The following is a 16,439-nucleotide window of genomic DNA, read 5'->3' on the forward strand; positions in this document are numbered from 1 at the left end:
ACATGATGTCTTTGCCTTATAATGGTGAAGATCCATTAATAACCCTTGCTTATATTGTGAAAGGAGGAAGCTGCAGGATAATCTCATCACATCCTGATGTTATCTTGAAGGCAATCTGGAGGTTCTTTCCCATGTTGTGACAGAAACTTCTGGTCTTCTTAGAAGTAAAAAAAAACCCTTTTCCATTATGTTCTTTTGCTCTGAAAGATAAACAAACGGACACCTTCAACACTAAAAAGACTTTCAGAAGTTTTTTGCTCCGTCACACCCTCTGTTTTTTACTGAGAGGAAGCCGAGGAGACAGCAAGGTCATCCGTCCTCTTGTGTTTTTTTTCAAAAGAACCATGGGTCCTTGGCGACAAGCCCAGGCCCAGTCTGAAGGGCCAATATCTGCCTATTGTCTGGGGTAAAGCCACTCATCCTCGGACGTGTCCTCCATTCCTCGCCCACTCATTGTCTGTTTTTGTTATTTGAATTAAGTACTTGTCTGTCACAGACATCCCTCTACCTGAAATAAGATTTCCAGAGCTTTCGAAATGTGTATCCAGATAAATATCAGGAAACTCAATGCACATCTTTTGGAGGGTTAAACACTTGCAGAGCGGTGCCAAGGCTGCTGGAAAACTTGAGAGCTTTTCTGAAAGGTTTACCCTCCGACTGGACTGCCAAGCTTCCCTCCCTCTCCTCTGTCTCAATTTCAAATATGTGTCAGCATGCCAGGAAAGAAGGAAAGCACATAGACTATCTCATCTCTATGCACAAGAGAGCATCTCTCCGTCTATCTCACTCTTCTGCGCTACTTAGCTCGCGGAGTCGTTTCTCATTTGTAACAGGTAATTTGGCATGTGACAAACAGCTCTGTTGCCCTCTGTGCAAGTCACTTTGTGGGGTTGTCAGGGGAGAGAGCGTCTTTGTCTGTGGGACAATTGAGCAAACTCATTTGTCATTTTTGACTCTTTAAATGAAGCCATTGCGGCTTTTCAGGCTTTCACAAAGACTGACGATGCACAACTTGTCCAAATAAATCACATCAGACTTCCACTAAAGTATCAAGTGGATTTTCACTATTTCGTCCACTGTTTTGTCTGCAGATTCTTTTTCTGCACAGGTTTCCTGCACTTTTTTTTTCATGAACAATAAATGCAACTTTTCACATTTTGTAATTAATAATACAGGCGTCAGCTTTTTCACAAGGTCCACGTCTCATTATGGAACAAAACTCTTCATTTTTAGCTCTACTGGATTGTCATGAGTTTCCTGAAGTGGAGTGCTCACAATACACGCATGACAATAACGTCTTTGTCACTGGCTAAAGTGAGAGATGAGGGCAGGGGACCCCTCTCCTCGCACTCATTCAGATCTCCAAAATAGGAAGGGGGGTGGGGGGGGTGGCGGCAGCATCAGTGACGGGGTGAGCAAACAGGTCCCCTGCGTGAGAATTTCCTGAGATGGATGAGGTTGACTCAGGAGGAAGCATAGTCAATATTTAACCAGAAGAACACCAACAAGACATGGGGAGTCGGATTTTGGAAAGAAAAATGATTTGCTGCTTTGAAATGATCCATTGCCTCCGGCATCGGGAATCCAGTTTGTTCAAGTTTTAATATGTTGGCAAACAAAGACTTAAACCTGCACAGTATTTTTATATTAACAATGGATCACATGACTACTTGTATGTGAAAACGATCGCTCACAGTAATGAACCCACAGAGAATTATCAACCTAGCTCAACTTTATAGAAGCTTTTTAGCATCTTTTAGCTCATTGTTTTGGTTTTCTGACCTGTAACTATTGTTTTGGGTCTCAGTAGCATAATTTTCAGCTGCAGCACGCAGCTGTTCTCAGAGAAAACCACCAGCAAACAGCAGACAGACAAAGTTAGTAACAAGCTGGTGAATATAGCCAAGCTTCCCCAGGAGGTGGTGGAGAGCAAAACAGAGCTAAAAGGAGAGTAAAGGTGAACACGAACATGACAAATAGCTCACAGTATCAGCTCAAAGTGATAATACTGTATGCCAGTGTTGTGTTTATAGCTGCTTTCTGCCCCAAAGTGCCTAAAAAAAGCTGTTGTCACAAGTTTGAGTAAGCTAATGTCCTTTATAAAAAAAAAAGGGAGAAGTCACTCTGGTTGCTCAGCAATGACTCATCAGTCGTTTTGTAAAATGAGGTTTCATTTTCATCAAATAGCACTTATGATTAAACCCCTTAAGTGCTCTGATTTTTTTCCCAAAATGTGTGCACAAATGATCAGTGTTGTTGAGATAATGAAGCAGCTGGGCAAGAACATTTGCGTTTAACCGCCACGGAACCTAATTAACAGCCGAGTACAAATTATTGTGACATTAGTAGAGCAAATGACACGAGATGCAGCAGACTGGATGACCTCAGGAACCATTTAATGACAGGGAGAGTGAGAATGTTTAGTTGCTTGTATTATAAATAGACATTTTGTCTTGGTGGGAGATAAAGAGGAGTGGAGTTGATCAGAATTAAACTGGGAATAAAAATAATGACAAATTAATGTATGCTTTTTAAAAAAAAAAAATTTTTTTTTTACACTGCTTCAGAAAAGAATGCTGACAAAAAATCTTGAGGAAGGAAGAATAAGACATAAAAAAGAGAGACAAAGAGAGTGTGAGAGTTGAGTGGACATGTCATCTGGCTCTCAGGAATCCTGCGGCCAGGTCGGGGGACGGAGTGGAGGGCTTGATGTCACTCTGGTGGAGGGAGGGGTAAGATAGGGATAGAGATGGGGGGTGTGTGTGTGTGTGTGTGAGATTGAAGTGCAGGGTGATTTGCTCTGGAGGGGAGGAATGAGGGAGGGGCCGACAAGGCTTGGCTGCCCCCAAGAGAACACTCACACACAGACACTCATCCACTCACTCCCACTCACTCAGAGGGATCACAGACACTCCAGATAGAGACGTCACCTCTCTTGCCCTCCCTCCTTGCTCTTTGGACCTTGGAAATTTTGGATGGCCAAGTGAGTTGCTCCCCAGCTGCGCAGTGAGTGAGAGTCGCGTCTCTCAGACTCCCCTCACCGCGAGTGACTTTCAAAAGGCTGACTTGTCAGGGGGTGGGGGGGAATACATCTCGACTGAGTGGGATCTGGATCTGATTTAGAACGTGGATCCGTTGAGCTCGACGCCGCAGACATGTAGCTGGAGCGCTGCGTGGCCGGGGCATTGTGGAAGTGAATGAGAGCTTTATGTGGAGGTGGAAAGAGAGATGCTTTTCCTGGAGGTAAGAGGAACATGGATGAGTAAACCTGTACATGCAGAAAGACTTTGTTGAATGAGGAGCACTTTTGCAGCTCCACTTTGGAAAATGCTTGCACCTAAGTTCCGCCATTACTTAGATGTGTTGATGAAGAGGTATTGCAGTGGAATTGTGGGAGATTTCCTTGGTTGAAAGCATTGGAAAAGAGTTGAAGAGAATGAATGGCTGAGCTGAGCAGACTGTCTGAGAGGTGATCCTGCATTTGTGTATTGCCCTATTCGTGATGTATATCCAGGTCTTGCATCTTGTGTTCGTGTGCGTAGACAGCAGTGAAGTGAGTGTGTGTGTGTTGTGTGTGTGTGTGTGCAGGTGGTCTCACGCCAGCTGTGTTAAGTCTCCTGTGCACCCCCTGAAACCCATTTGGCCTTAAAATAACACTCTTCAGCAGTCAAAGAGCAATGACCTCGGCCTTTGAACTCCACAATTTAATGGTTTTTCTAAAGTAAATCCCATCATGTTCAAGAAAAATAGACTTTTTAACTGTGTTGTTGGTTCCAATAAGTACTTAATATCTCTAAATCTGCCCCCCTAAATTTGCAGCAGGTAATTAAAGCTGCAACTAATGCACCAGTTTTTAATAAATATCTACTCACTGAGACATATTATACACTTTGGCTCAAACTGTAAAAATCATACTTCTCCATAAAACAGGAAGTATTCCTTCAGTTTACCCTGGGGTTGTATTCATTTGAATTTAACACGTGTTTGACTTGCTAAATCCTCAGTGAAGGAGAGCCTCTTTAAGAAGTGTCAGTTAAGCAGTGGAGGAGCACGCATTTAATCGTTAGCTGGCTGCATCTGGCCGTCTTAACACAGACCCTATGTCTTTGGAAAAAAAAAAAAGAAAAAAAGAAAAGTTTCTTTTTTAACTCCCTGAGCCTCAATCTGTCACATCTCCACTGTGGCTGAAGTTTGGAGGAGGGATAGGTGGACATTTTGTTTTTGACAAAGAAAGCCATTGTGTTATTGCCAAGAGGTGACATGGTGAAATGTGAGTTGCTGTGTATGTTGGCTCAGGAATCTGCAGTCACCTTTTCCCCATAAGCTGTGGGATGAGAGTCCAGAGAGCTGAAGGGCAGAGGAAGACAGCAGTCCTTAAAGGATACCAAACCGGAGCTGGATCGATTAGCCAATTAATCAATCAGTTGACTGAGTATTTGGACAATTGAATAATGATTTTTGTAATTTTTCAAGCAAAAAAGCCAAACATTTCAGCTTCTTTTAAGGGAGGATCTGCTGCTTCACTTTGTCACACAGTAAACTGAGTACCTTTGTGATTTCGAACTATTGGTTGGACAAAACAAGTCCATTAGAATTTGTATCGTCTGAGAAGTTATGAAGGTGACGTTTTTCACTTATTTCGTGGACAAATTGATCATTACAGCTGCAATAACTTGCCCAGATTTGATTTTATTTAGGCACATGCCTTTTTAAACATGTTAAATGGGACATAGTGATGAGGCCCGATGCTGTGGATGTCACACACTGAGCCCACATCTGTCTATTAACAGATGTCATGTATAAATTTAGCTGCAAACCAAACCTGTACCCACGTTATCAGACAAAAAGGAACATTACTACTCCTAAACCGTAAGCTGCACAAAAATGTCTTTGATATGGGTGAACAAAATAATCTCTGAGGAAAAAAAATAGAAACTGGGTTCATCTAATTGCACAGCTTACGGGTCTTAACAAGGTTAGGTGAGATAAAGCAGAACAGGTAAAGAGAAGCTAGTGAGTGATAACATTATCTGTCCTACCATAAAACCTGATAGATTAGTCACTGAAGAACAAAGCAACAGTCAAATACCCTTTTGTCCCGTGATAAGAGCTTTGGTTTGACTTTTAACAGCATTTCTAATCTGTATATTCAGTGTTTTGAGGCCCTGGGCTTCATTCAACTGTATGCTAATCAGAATGCTAATATTTCCCCTCGCTTGTTTCTGGGGGTTGACTACGTGGTGAGGTGTGGGAAGCCTGGAGGGTCAGCTGAGCAGACGGTTGACATTTCTACGAGCGTTTGGATTGTGGGTTTAGTTGCGGCTGACCTTTGACCTCTGGAGGGGGCACAAGCAAGAAAATCATTACTTTAGGGCATCAGTACATTATCGCATTTTCTTATGGCACTAATTTATGACTTAAAAGCGGTGTCAAAGTGCTACTATAAACTTCACCACAGACATAACAAGGATATCAGTTTTTCATTTACAGCTTATTTTATCTGATAAGTGACTGTACAACAATAATTAGGGGGACGGTGGGGTGGGAAAAGAGGGAAGATTATGTATATTTTGTGTCAGATGTTTGGAAGACATTTTATTTAAACCTTTTTCTTGCAAAATTTACTGTATAAAATAATCACATGAAAAACGTGTGTATCTGTTGCGTATTCATCGACAGTGCTAACGGTTTATTTAGTAGCTCTTGGTTCAAAAGTAGAGACTCTAGAGTGCTCGGTAAACAGGCAGCACCATTTGTTATGTTTACCATCATGCTGGAAATTGCTCCTTGCAGTTCTAGTGTGCAATTTGGGTCCCCCACTCCAGTCATGTTCATACAGACCCTCAGTAACTGGCTATCATCTGGAACAAGCATGATTTGAAATGAAAATGCTCTGGATTCAGGTAACAGGCATAATGATTGGTCAATAGAAGCCATTAATGCCTTAATGTCCCTGATAGTGCTGCTTTTCAGACCTGCTTACAGTTTTTTTTAAAAAAAAAAAGGGGGCCTGTGTGAAGTTTCTGACTGTTTTCACCCAAACAAGTTCTATTCTGGTCCAGATTTGCATGTCAAAGAGGCAGAGCTGAGCAGGGCAAATCACAAGTGGCTTTTTCAACACCTTGAGACTAAAGCACTGTTATCAGGCTGAGAAGGCTCTGAAGAACATGGCTGCTGAGATAAGAGGGCTACTGCTGAAGGCGGAAGGCACACAACCACGAGACTGATTAATCCCTATTCATGTAACAGTCCAACTGTTATCATCCTGTAAAGAGGAAGGGGGGAAATAAGCTTGTTTTTAAATGCTGATGAAAGTAGATTCACGCTGCAGACTGAGACAACGAATGCACTAAATCATTTGTAAGATTTTTGTAAGTATTGTCACCGCTTTTTTTTTTTTTTGCATTTTCAAGATCACAGTTGAACATTTATGCAATGGCGACTTCCTGGACGTAGCTGCAAATCTCTGTCCCGGTTACATGTGTTTCACAACGTTCAGTACTTTGCAGCGCAAGGGGATAAGAGCAACAGATGTTTGGTCGGGGAACAGCTGGAAATTCCTGTTGTATCATGTTATGTCAAAGCCTTACAGTCTCAGTTTAAAAGAACTGTCTAAATGTATTTGATGAGGCATTAAATACACAAATCTGTACACTACTCCAAATAATGGGGTCTAAGTAGAAATACATCTTTCAAGCTCCTGTACCCAACAATGTTCTATTCTGTTTCCTAAAATGTGAGATATACCCAATAAGGCAAGAGTCTGGTTGAATGAGTGCACCGTACTGGAAAAAGCCTTGTATAATTTTCCATTATGTATCATCCTAAATTTGTCTGACGTCCCCTTTGAAGGTGGACAAACACTGTTTCGGGCACCTTATCAAGAATGACTTTGTAATGGATAAACAAAGGAAGTATGACATAGAGCCTTAATGGGATGGAAAATAACATAAACATTCTTGAATGTGACTCAAGAGGTTTGAATTGTGAAAGGATGGCAGTGGTATGGAGAGGTTGTCTCTTTCTCCCCCTTTTCCTCTTTTTAAAAGGAACAGTCTGCTCCTCCTATTTTTTTTTTTTTTTCAAGCTGATTTGTAGAACTGCTAAGTCACTGCTGGGATAAAAACAATTATCTTGTTGAGAAATAGAGGATTTAAAAGTAAGTGCAGAGGTATTTACAAAAATCCTAGATCAGCAGTATCCCAGCCAATCAGTGACAAGAAGTGCAGAAGGTAAAAACCAGAGCTTTGGGTATAATTAAGAAAACATATTAAGCAAAAAGCAAAAAAAAAGAAAGGTAGACTTCTGTAAATGTGATTCCTAAATCCTCCCATTTTGTTTACAGCGCTCGTGTGTGATGAATCTGGAGCGCAGCGAGAGAGGGGAGCGTCCTTCACCTCGAGGTGCGGACATGGAAGCTCGTACTGGGGGAAAGATGGGGAAGATATCCGTGGGCTTTCAGAGGAGCTCCACCTCAGATGACGACTCTGGATGTGCACTGGAGGAGTATGCGTGGGTGCCACCGGGACTGAGGCCTGAGCAGGTAGGACCTCAACGCTTTTTCTTTTCTGTATGAGAAGGAAAGGAAAAATTTAAAGTTGTAGGCAGGGTAGAAATGTAAAAACCCAGCACAAAATAACACATTCATTGCACATTACAGTTTGGTGTATCCGGAGGTGGAATTTTCCTTCACAGGATGACACTATAAACCTGTATGCTAACAGCATTAGGGCTTTAGTTCAAATAAGGTTATGCGTGCAGACATTCTCTTGTCTATGCCATTCTAGCGGATTAGCAGTACCACATGCCGAAGCTCAACATCTGGCTATGGATTTGTTTTTCACATTCATTAGCGTTTATTTAAGATACACATGTTCAGATCATCTCAGTTGCAAATGAATGTTGTTTTTTTTTCCACACATTTTTTCATGGGCTGACAAACTGAATGTCTCCTTTCCGTTTCTCCTGTCTGGGGGAATTAGCCTAGGCAAACATTAACATTTCCAGTCCCAGGTCTGGTCCCAGACTCAGGCGCCTGTGACTGGATGGAGATTGACATGTTTCCCCCCACAGTGTCACAAAATAAGAACACACATGGCAGCAGTCCCTCTTGACTGATATCCGTGCTTTCTCTCCTCTCCTCTGGACTTTCCCCTTCCTCCCCTCCTCCCTTCCCCTCAAGCAGACTGATAACACTGTTGACCTCGTGGCTGCAAATGTCTCACTCATTTATGTGGTCTAAAGGAACATACAAGAAAAACTAAATCACAATAAAGAGTCATATTAAACTAAGTTGTAAAATGCTACATCATGAGAATCGGGCCATTTATCCAATACCTGTTTCTTCCTCCATCCACACTGTAAGAAATGTCTTCTTAAGCATTAAATTCAAATTGTGCTTGAAGCAAGTGAACGAAACTACTAGTAGGTTGACAAGATTTCACTGCTCTCTGTCTGCTGAAGTTCATTCATGCGTCTCCATCTGCAGGTCCAGATGTATTTCTCCTGTCTACCAGAGGACAGGGTGCCGTACGTCAACAGCCCCGGAGAAAAGCACAGGATTCGACAGCTCCTCTACCAGCTGCCGCCGCATGACAACGAGGTAGAGATAATGAGATGACAGGGTGTGTGAGAACGGGCGAAAGGGAAGGTCTGCAGCAAAGAGTGACGCAGGAGTTGCTGCTTTTGATCCACATGTGAAAAAAAAAAAAAAAAGACGTCAACACCAACGATATTAGCAACTTACAATCTTTACATAACCACAAAAAGAGCATTAAACAACAAACAAGTGACAATTACAGAATGATACTTAAATGTTAAAACTTTACGTAACAGTAGCACAAGTAAAGTCAAGCCATAAAGTCAGTGAACTGACTACTTATTATCCGTTGTATAGCAACGGCTAGCTAGAGTTAGCTAACATTAGCTAAGTAATGCTGCAGCAGCACAACCCCTGAGTGCTTTGCATTGAGCAATGAATACCACTTTTAATTGTAAGAACAATGTTTTACTTCTTTTTTCATAAGGGACATAGTCCTGCTTATAACAAAGTAAACTCGACTTAGAATCAAACTGAAATGTTTCCGTAGCACAAAGTATAAAACTATACTGAAAGTTGTGGCTCCTGTGGGGGGAAAAACAGGTAATTGGAGAAGTTCTTGTAGTGCTGCTTCTATTTAAAAACATATAACATTAAATTTAATGTATTTGTTAAATGAAAAGCAAGTTTTAAAAAAAGGGCCATATAGTTTTGGTATTTGATATTAGTGTTGGATTCTAATGGCAAGAATGACTTTTAAATGATACCCACCCCCAACAAAACTAAAGCCAGCAGCTGAGTAAAGCTGAGACAATCATGCCAGGTTTTATAGTAAAACTAAAACAATGGACACATTCTCTCAACCGTTTGACAAAAAAAAAAAAGAAAAACCTCCTGTGACAATAAAGCACATGCCAGCGTCTTCTGTATACTAGCTTTATGGTGTGTAAACCAGCACTCCTTTCACATCTGTGTTAATAGAGTTTACATTAGGAGATATGGTGGAGGGGTTATCACCCGAGAGGAGGGACAGGGGGGCTACTGTCTGACGGAGGTGGTCTCTGTATGCACACATGGAAGGTACAATAGGTACACTCGACACACATACAAACACACACACACACACACACACACACAGTGTTTGATAGAGCAGTTTTATGATGTTTGTCGGCAGACCTGGTGGTTGAAGAAACAAACTGCCGGCAGATTCCTTGCGTAACAGTGGTTAGGAGGGATAAGCATTCTCTCTCTCTCTCTCTGTGTGTGTATGTGTGTGTGAAAAGGAGAGACGGCAAGTGTGTGTGTGTGTGTGTAGAGAGTGCTCACACGCCGGCATCGTTTACTGTTGTTTAGAGAACAACTGAGCTGGTTGTTAGGATAGTCTTGGTCTTTTATCTGGGGCCTTCATCACCATCTCTAAACACAGAGGAAGGGTTTGTGTATCACTCACGCCATCCTTTCAACGCAGCCTTGAGGGGAATTGACTTTAATTAAACCCTTTTCCAGCCATATATGGACTTCATGTGATACACTTCCCCAGTGTTGCATGCAAAAGATGAAAGCAGTAATGACTGGATGTTTTTAAGTGCTATTTTGCTTTCTCCTCTTAACTGGCTTCCCCCTTTTAGCCTTACATTGACCCCCCTTGTTCTTTTATTCTGTCAACTCATCTGTCTTTTTTTTTTTTTTTTTTTTAAAACAGGTGCGTTACTGCCACACTCTGACTGAGGAGGAAAAGAGGGAGCTCCACATGTTCAGTGCCCAGAGGAAGAGGGAGGCACTGGGGAGAGGAACACCCAAGATCCTGCCCCGAGCTCTGCAACACACCCGCTGTGAAAACGTAGGTGTCACACATGGATACCCAGGAGCGAACACACACACACACACACACACACACACACATAGACTAAAACCACTTGCGTCATTTAGTGCTCATTCTGCCATAAGGTAAGCTAGGAAACCAACTGGTGGGTCTGAAGTTATTTATATCACAAACAGCTAACACCCACTGTCCAATCTCAACACATGGTACCCCGAGGCACACTCCTGATTGGCTAATGCAATGGTTTTAATCACGGACATAAACGTCCTCATTAAGGCGAGAGAGGAAGCGGGGAAATTGAGGAGGCTCATGCTCAAGCCGAGCAGAGAAGCCAGTTCCTCATGAGGAATCCGGCCAATTTCCTGCCACCAATCTATGGCTCAGCATGACAGACTTCAAAAACTTGCAGGGGTTAATAAGTAATTCTTGTGTAGAGTCTTAAAATTCTACTTTTTCCAAACAAGCCACAGTATGTTGCAGATCATTCCTCATCTATTGGTATAATTACATGCAGGTACATGCTGGTTTGAAGACTTTCTTGAAGGGAGTAAGCAAGTTTCTGTGGACAGGGCAACATGTTTTTGGAGATGTGTGCTATTTTTTCAAACTCATTTTGGGCTTCTTGGAAAAGAGAGACACCTGGACTCCATTTTGACATTCTGCTTTAAGTCATAGTGAGTAATGCACAAACGCAACATGGGAAAGAATCCTAAAATCTGACCTACTTTTGATTTGGTGATGGCGTTTTAAACAAAACGTGCAGTGCCATCCAAGCTGACCTTGATCATATTTCTGAAAAACTTCCTTTAGATGCAACAAAAATAAATATTAGTGTTATATGGCTTCTGGCAAATTCACCCCTGACCAGTGAGTAAACCACATCCTCTTCCAGGCATCCGGTGAAAGCGGGCCGGGCATGTTAATTCCCCCAGACAGGCAGATGAAGCCTGTCACCACTCAAACACAGATGCTAACACAGGGATACAAGGTCACACACCAATGGACACGCACACACATTCTGAAACCACACACTCGCTCATACATACACACGCACACACCTACAAACATGTGCACATTCATACACTCGCGCAAACATTCCACACATACTCATGTTGTCAAAAAGATATATTGTGAAGACATTTACACACGTTCACACACACTTTGTCAGACTCTGGTTTCCTGGTGCCGTAACTCCCAGGGACACACAACACCTTCATATCCAAGGCCCTTGTCTGTCCACCCTGGTAATAATGGTTAACAGCTGGGCATGCTATCCCCTAGCTGCCTGTGGGTGTCTCATAGCTGCGCTGGGTTATATAAAGACTCGTGATTGCACGTTGAGACACGCTTTGATCGCACAATCTCTGTAGAGTCATACGATATTTCGACTCAGGACCAAGGCCAGTGTATTCAGTTGAAGCGTCAAGGACAAAAATGCTGGCCATTTCCTTAGCCACACGAAATTAATAACTGATGACTGTTATACCAAAGTGAAACAGCCACCGATGGAATCAGAGAGAGAAAATTAAGTATTTTTAATTTAGATTGGCGTTTGGCCCATAATCTTTTTTGGTAACATAGTTATGCTGTGTTTTTGAATTTATCCATTCACTTTAAAATTGTTATTGTGCATCTATCCCCATGTTAATATAAAGAGTTCTACTCAGGAAAAGAGTGGGTGGGGTCATCACAAGTGAAATCAAACTGTTTTTGTTGCAGTGAAAAGATAAAATGGCATTGTGCCTGTGTCATCAACTGCGTTTCTGTGATTGTCATCACTGTAGGGTTCACTGATGTGTTTTGAAAGGATCATATTCCTTTTGGCGCATATTTTGAATAGTTATCTCCATAATATCTCTTTGGTTTATGTTGCATTCCTCATGTGTCACAGGCATCAACTGTGTGACATCTATTTTGAAATGTCACTCCCAAATGCGTTTGTCTCAAGGTAGCATACTTATCACCAGATTTAGATTACATACTCGATGATGAATGTGCTCTACCCATTTGAATCCCCACTCTTCATTGTAGCCCATTGCAATTGGTGCAACAAGATACCTGAAATATAAATCTCACAGATCATCTGTTGTTTGTGTCTGATTGTCAGTGTGGCGGAGGCATCAACGGAGGGGAGATGGCAATTTTTGCCTCCAGAGCAGGTCCGAGCCCCTGCTGGCACCCAGCATGCTTCGTGTGTGCCACGTGTCAAGAACTGCTGGTGGATCTGATATATTTCTACCAAAATGGCAAGATCCTCTGTGGAAGACACCACGCTGAGCTTCTCAAACCACGGTGCTCTTCTTGTGACGAGGTAAGTGGCAGTAAGTAGTAGTAGTAATGGCAATGGCAAAGTGTTCATAGCTCAACAGAACTAACAGCAGAATGTATGTTTTCCCTCAGATCATCTTTGCGGATGAGTGCACCGAGGCCGAGGGTCGTCACTGGCATATGAAGCACTTCGCTTGTTTCGAGTGCGAGATAATGCTAGGTGGGCAGCGCTACATCATGAAAGATGGCCGGCCCTACTGCTGTGGCTGCTTCGAGTCACTGTATGCAGAGTACTGCGAGGCCTGTGGTGAAAACATTGGTGAGTTATATTTGTGAGGTGCAAGAAGGACTAAACTTTTAATAGCCAAGATTGAGCACAGGATTCTGCTGATGTGTGAAAGTGCTATACCTAAGGCTATTCCCCTCTTCATCTCATGATCTTTTAGGTGTTGACCATGCCCAAATGACCTACGAAGGTGTACACTGGCATGCCACAGACCAGTGCTTCTGCTGTGCCCAGTGCAAGACCTCCTTGCTGGGCTGCCCCTTCCTTCCAAAGCAGGGTCGCATCTATTGCTCAAAGGCCTGTAGCCAGGGAGAGGATATCCATGCCTCCGACTCATCTGATTCTGCCTTCCAGTCTGCCCGCTCAAGGGAATCACGACGCAGTGTCCGCATGGGCAAAAGCAGCAAGCCTGCCGAACAGTGGAGACAGTCACAACTGTTTAATCCTCCTGCCACCGTCCCCTCATTTGAGTACAGCGAGGGTGATGGAGATGCTGATGGTGACATTGATATCGTAGGGCGGAAGCTGGCCCGTCTTGGCATGGAGGAGGAGAGGTTCTGGAGGGAGCGGGAGGAGCAGGATGCCTGTGCAGAGGAGGATCCAGAAGAGTGGGCCCAGCATGAAGACTATATGACTCAGCTCCTGCTCAAGTTTGGTGACCGCGGGATGTTACATCAACTTCAGCAGCCATCCCTAAAATCTCCCAGCCCCAGCAGTGATAGAAATGGGCTCATAAGTGTCTCTGATCCCTGGCTTAAGCCTGATACTATATCCATGGGGGTTACCGCCTCCTCTCCCACCCCTGCCAGCCCCACCCAAAGCCAGGCTTCCAATCAGTCCCGAACCAACAGCCTTAGCCCTGGACTGATGAGCAAGAAGCACCTGCCTGAAATGTATTGGGCCCAGTCCCAGGATGGGTTGGGAGACTCTGCTTATGGGAGTCATCCAGGTCCTGCCAGTGCCCGAAAGATCCAAGAGCTGGAATTGGATCAGGATCAGGACCAATCTGGCACAGGAAGACAGGCCTTTTGGCCAGACACAAGGCAGTGGTATGAAGACTCCCTTGAGTGTATCGCTGATGAGCTGAGGAAGGTCGAGCAGGGTGTTGGAGACTCCATGGACTCCCTGGCACTCTCAAACATCACTGGTAAGGAGACTACTCTTTAGATGGATTCGGTAAAACTTGTGCAGTCTTTTTATGTCGAACATCTTTTCAAAATGTTTCTTTCCTTCTCACTCTTTCTAGGCGCGTCAGTGGATGGAGATGGCAGGGATAGACCTATAGTCTACACCCTTGCTATGCAGGATCCCTCGGTGGCAGATGACTGTGAGAAGATGAGTAACATGGGGACCTTTAATTCATCTCATCATCACCAGAGTACCAACTCACTGAACCTTAATATGGAGAAGGGAGACGCGGAGGCGGAGGAGGTAGCATTGGCAATGAGGGGAGGCACACCAGGAGGACTTCTCTCATTGTCCCCGCATTCTGAAGGCCTCCCTCCCTCCTTTGTCCATGCCCCAGCTCTGAGGAGAAGCAAGTCCCAATCCAGGCCTCCTCAGATGGTCAAGTTCTCCGACGACACTGTGGACAATGGATATAATGATGGGTTTGATGTCAGTATAAGAAAGCACCCCATGAGTGAGAAGCCACAGCGGAGGGCGTACTGCCCAGATGAGATGGGCCGAGAAAGAAGCCGCCCAACAAGCCACCATGGGCGCAGCAGGCAGCATCACCACCGGCAAGGCCGACACCACAGGAGTCGTAAAACCCGCTCAGACAACGCCCTTCACATGGTGCCCTTGGAGAAAGCACAGAGGCCATATGAGCCACAGCAGCAGGGTCTGGTAAACCCTTCATGTGGTGGCATGCTCTTACAGCATCCCTCACGCAGGCTGCCCCTGGCCTACTCCCAAACTCGATCTGACTATATGCTTCAGGGCTCAACACAAGGAGACCCACGGGTTGAGAATTTCATGGGTCTCTACAGAGATGAGGATGACTGGTGCTCTACTTGCTCTTCCTCATCATCAGACTCCGAGGAGGAGGGCTATTTCCTGGGGCAGCCGATCCCTCAGCCTCGAGCTGCTGGGCGCTACTACGCTGAGGACTACCCAACAAGGGTTACCGCCCTGTCTTCCCAGATTCATGGTTCACAGACTGGTCGCAGAAAGAGCCACCGCTCCAAAAACTGCATCATCTCTTAACAGTTCAAAGTGTATTTACATTATAATCTGCACTACACTAAGCAATACAGTCAGATTTTCTGATGGTTTACACAGATCAAGGCAATTTAAAACAAACGCATGTGCACAAACTGTTTATTATGTGCTAATAGAAGGTGCATGGCCATATGTCAAGATGCATATCATTTTAGGTCAAAATCTACTGAAAGGAGAAATATTTAAGTATAACTGTTCAGCAAAGGAAAGACCAGATCTGTGCAACATAGTCAGAAAATCAATTTTGCAAATTTGGCCTACATACTGGGTCTATTTGAATTTTAGCACTAGTATGACACAGACTGGTAAATTTGGAAGCCTTTTTTTCGACAGAAATTAAGCAGTTTGGCAGAGTCGAGACATCAAACTTTTTCTTTCATTTCAGCATTTGCCATTAAGTTGTTGTTTTTAAATGTTCACTTAAAAGTTTGCAGCAATATCTTTGTGTGCATTAAAATGGCAACACTATTGTACACAGAGATTGAAAAAGTAGAAAACAGAAACTAACCAAATAATTATTTAATGCATAATAGTACAAATGATAATGTATATACTAAGTTAAGATTTTAATACCGGTATTTTTATATCCTCGGTTTAAAGAATTGTTTCTTTTGAAGTGTATGATATAAAAAATAGCAGTTGTAATGGTAAACAAACAGACCTCCTTAATATTTCATGACAAACAAAGAACGTGGCACTTCATAAAGTGCGTTCTTCACAGTAAAGTGCCATGTTACTCAGTAACAATGTCTATTTTAACATATATTTCACAATGCTCACTATTGGTGTACAAAATATAAAGAGAATGGCAGTTAACACCCGCATTTTCCATACTCAGCCCAACTGTTCACTACCCTTGCTCAGACATAACCAGCTAAATGCTTTGTGATGTAAAGGTGCTTGTAATAAATATTTTTTTTGCCAAAGTTTCAAGAGTGATTGTTTTGTTTGCTGGAATTTTGAAATTTCATTTACAAATTACATTTTGTTACCTTCAGATTGTACGTGTGTGTTTTTCTAAATAAATGTCTCATTGATATATGCAATGCCAGTAACTTAGGTCTGTGATGCCAATATTTTAAAATATGCAACTTGTGTTAATAGATCACAATGACTTTCACGTTAACAGAAATCATGTTTACTACAACCTTCAGAGACATTTCAGTTTGTGCAAAGCTTTGTCTCCATTTAATCAAAATAACCAAGCTTTGTGCAGCTTTTTATGAGCGTTATAAAGTTTGAAAAGCAAAATATGATAACACAATGAAAACTGAAATGGCATTTCTAGACAGTACAAATTT

The 16,439-nt window shown here is 42.9% G+C and overlaps 1 protein-coding gene across 2 annotated transcripts in view; it reads left to right on the forward strand.

Moving 5' to 3' along the window:
* Positions 1-15,137, forward strand: part of LOC111224681 (prickle-like protein 1) — a 30,359-nt gene extending 15,222 nt beyond the window's left edge. Inside the window, exons 1-8 of one of the 2 annotated variants that reach the window (XM_022749261.1) lie at positions 2,897-3,243; positions 7,346-7,543; positions 8,489-8,602; positions 10,242-10,379; positions 12,469-12,672; positions 12,762-12,948; positions 13,076-14,062; positions 14,162-15,137. In XM_022749261.1, the coding sequence (XP_022604982.1) occupies positions 3,229-3,243; positions 7,346-7,543; positions 8,489-8,602; positions 10,242-10,379; positions 12,469-12,672; positions 12,762-12,948; positions 13,076-14,062; positions 14,162-15,123 (2,805 nt within the window). In that variant the 5' untranslated portion in view covers positions 2,897-3,228 and the 3' untranslated portion in view covers positions 15,124-15,137. Of the gene's footprint in view, positions 1-2,896; positions 3,244-7,345; positions 7,544-8,488; positions 8,603-10,241; positions 10,380-12,468; positions 12,673-12,761; positions 12,949-13,075; positions 14,063-14,161 lie in introns of those variants that run through there. The other variant, XM_022749262.1, reaches the window with a different exon arrangement.
* The last annotated feature ends 1,302 nt before the right edge of the window (positions 15,138-16,439 follow it).

This window comes from Seriola dumerili, unplaced genomic scaffold (assembly GCF_002260705.1).
Source record: "Seriola dumerili isolate Sdu_G_001 unplaced genomic scaffold, Sdu_1.0 BDQW01000138.1, whole genome shotgun sequence".
Taxonomy (NCBI): domain Eukaryota; kingdom Metazoa; phylum Chordata; class Actinopteri; order Carangiformes; family Carangidae; genus Seriola; species Seriola dumerili.